The sequence below is a fragment of the Syngnathus floridae genome, chromosome 8 (genome assembly GCF_059516105.1).
Source record: "Syngnathus floridae isolate MCC-2025c chromosome 8, RoL_Sflo_1.0, whole genome shotgun sequence".
NCBI lineage: Eukaryota > Metazoa > Chordata > Actinopteri > Syngnathiformes > Syngnathidae > Syngnathus > Syngnathus floridae.
Window position 1 is genome coordinate 11,832,489 of NC_142420.1, and position 2,936 is coordinate 11,835,424.

The 2,936-nt window shown below is 41.5% G+C and overlaps 1 protein-coding gene across 3 annotated transcripts; it reads left to right on the forward strand.

The window, feature by feature from the left end:
- Nucleotides 1–391: 391 nt before the first annotated feature.
- On the forward strand, nucleotides 392–2,436 carry LOC148394620 (uncharacterized). 3 transcript variants are annotated; one of them, XR_015859899.1, is made up of 3 exons: nucleotides 392–1,517; nucleotides 1,794–1,881; nucleotides 1,971–2,436. XR_015859899.1 is itself a non-coding variant. In XM_088383251.1 (3 exons), the coding sequence occupies exons 1-3, from the start codon at nucleotides 1,508–1,510 to the stop codon at nucleotides 2,101–2,103; spliced, it is 231 nt and encodes a 76-aa protein (XP_088239377.1). In that variant the 5' UTR covers nucleotides 1,499–1,507; the 3' UTR covers nucleotides 2,104–2,436. The 3 variants fall into 3 exon arrangements, 1 of the variants encoding a protein (XP_088239377.1); XM_088383251.1 differs by having other exon boundaries at nucleotides 1,499–1,517; XR_015859898.1 differs by having other exon boundaries at nucleotides 1,794–2,436.
- The last annotated feature ends 500 nt before the right edge of the window (nucleotides 2,437–2,936 follow it).

Below are 2,936 nucleotides of genomic sequence, written 5' to 3' on the forward strand. Positions count from 1 at the left end.
GGACCAAGTTAATAAACAAAAACAGTTAAGCCTCAAAGAACTTTTTTTTTTTTTACCATATACTATGTTGCATGTCTGTCAGACCATACAGTACATCCCATTCATATTTATGCTTTTGTTTCACAGGTATGCAGAATACGAAAAGATGAGAAACACCTGCACTGATGCAGCGCAACCTGCAATTTCCCAGTTCCTCCAGTCTCGTCCGCAGAAAGCATATTCTCCAAACCATCCAAGACAGAAGGCCATAACAAATGCCATTCTCACAGAACTGGTGATTGGATGCAGCATGCCTCTGTCAATCACGGAGAATGGACATTTCCGACACTTCCTGTCTGTGACTGACTCCAAGTACCAGCCTGTCTGTCGTTGGACAATAACTTCAAAGATAGAATCCCTCGTTGCGGAGACTCGGGAGAAAATAAAAGTGCATCTTGCTGATGCAGACCATGTATCAGTTACAGTGGATATTTGGTCAGACAGGAGAATGCGTGGCTTTTTGGGAGTCACTGGCCATGTATTGGCAACATCTGAGGGAGTTCAGCTGAATTCGTACTTGCTTGCTTGCAATAGATTCAAAGGACCTCACGCAGGAGAACAGATATCAGAAGCCTTTGATTCCATATGTGACGAATATGACATCAGACATAAACTTGACTTTGTTATTTGTGACAATGCCACAAATATGAAGCGAGCATTTACAGTGCGTTTTCCAAAAGAGCAAGATGGTGAGGTCACTGATGATGACAATCTGGATGACGCAGAGTTGTGGGAAGACCTATCCAGAGGTGAATGGGAGACTGTGGACCAGATGCTCAACAGAGGAAGCCCCAAACGTCAGCAATGCTTTGCCCATACGTTGCAGTTAACTGTTAGTGGTGGCCTCAAGGATGTACACATCATGAACAGCACCTTTGCAAAATGCTCTAAACTGAGCTCTCTCCTGCATACATCTAGCACCTTTAAAGATGCATTTGAAGATAAGTTTGGGCAGCGAGGGATCCCTGCAGCTGTGAACATACGGTGGAATTCAACTCTCCGCCAAGTCAAAGCAGTGCTCTCATTCACTCATCAGGAACTGTGTAACGTTGTTCAGAGCACAGGCCACAACGAGCTGGTCTTCTCAGTAAGGGAATGGAATCTGATGAAGGAGCTTTGTGATGTACTACAGCCATTTGCCGAGGCCACCGATCTTACTCAAGGAGAGAAGATTGTGACGGTCAGCTCTGTCCTCCCCTGTGTTTTATCACTAAACCACCACTTGGAGAAACTGAAACAGCAAGTGCGCTTCCTGGGAAGCATGGTCCATGGCCTGCAGTGCTCTCTCAAGAAAAGATTCCAGGAGATCTTTGTTAATGTAAAAATGTTATCAGCGGCACCAGGAGAAGAGCTGCCATTTGCAGACCCACTCTACATCAGAGCTGCTGTCCTGGACCCAGCTTTCTCCATGATGTGACTTCAGCATGATGAGCTTGTCCCTGATGACATAAAGAATGACATTGCTGACATGGTGGAAGGTCAGTGAATGTATTTATTTTTTATTTTTAACATGCTCCACAGTTAGGCATGTCTTTGTGTCACCATGATCAAACTATGGACATTAAAAGATTTAGATTCACAAAACATTTGTATAAATAACAATATAATAAATGTTTAGAGCTTTTTTTGCAAGCATATCAAACTGAGCTGTGAAATAATGAATGAGGAAGTTCACTTTCCAATATTCATGGGCTTGTTTTCGCCCTTGCCCTTTTATGTTAAATTAACTTGTTTTTTGTCTTTGTTTTTATTAGATCTGATTCTACAGGAGGTCCCACCAGACACAACACCCCAGAGTCCTGGGTTCCAAGAGGTTGAGGACCAGCAGGAAGAGAGCACTGGGTTATTCTCACAGAAAACATCACAAGCAGAACACAACCAGCAGTCCAGAGACACAACTAAATAACTATCTTGGTCTTTGTTGTGGACAGGCTTGTCTGTCTTTTTGGGATGCAAATAGGGGTATCCTCCCTGCACTTTTTCCTGTTGCATCAAGAGCTCTTTCAGTGCCATCCTCAAGTGCCCCAGTTGAAAGTGTCTTCAGCCATGGTGGGATCATCATGAGGCCACATCGTGCTCGGCTTGCAGACAGGACCCTCTCGAATCTAATATTTTGCAAGTGCAATAAATTGTAAAAAAGAAAAATACCTATTGATATACTCTGCAGACACAGAGACAAGTGAAATTCTACAAAATTGAATGTTGTATCCTTGGGAATATTTTTCTAAGAACAAGCTGTTATTTTTTCTGACAATGTTGAAAATTGAAGTTTATAGAGTTCTGGTGTCTCCAGATGTTACAGATGAAACATGAAATGTTTCTAATGCTCTTTGTGTTTCTTCTTTCAGATTTTTTTCAGGTTATTTTTTCATATTTGCAACTCAAATGTGTCAGACACTGTCGGCAGACGTTCATTTGTTTAGATTGAGCTGTCAATAAATCATTCATTGTATGAGGTAATTTCTTTTTTGTTTGATTCCATGGTGTATTTTACTGAATATCAGTAATTACAGTGCAAATCCAAATTATTGTCATATTTTTAAAAAGGTTAGACACATTGGACAATGATGGTTACTTAAAGTTACTGATATCTTGTCTTTTCACTACTAAGATCAGATTCTGCGAGTAAAATTGCAATAATAAGGTGACTTGACTTGGACTTTACTTGACCTATATAAGGACTTGACTTGGACTTGACGAGACCTATTTAAGGACTTGACTTGACTTGACTTGCCCAAGAAAAAAATGACTTGGGACTCACTTGAGACTTGAAGGTTAAGACTTGAGACTTACTTGAGACTTGCACATGTGTGACTTGGTCCCATCTCTGGTATTTGCTTTTGCATGGAAACACAAACTTCCCTCTCCCCAGCCACTTCGTCCAGCTCATCCCGGAA

What these genes read in the sequence shown, in the direction of transcription:
- LOC148394620 (XM_088383251.1), top strand. An exon ending in CAGCAGGAAGAGAGCACTGG is followed by an intron (nt 1,882 to 1,970) that starts GTTATTCTCACA and finishes TGTTGTGGACAG; the next exon opens with GCTTGTCTGTCTTTTTGGGA.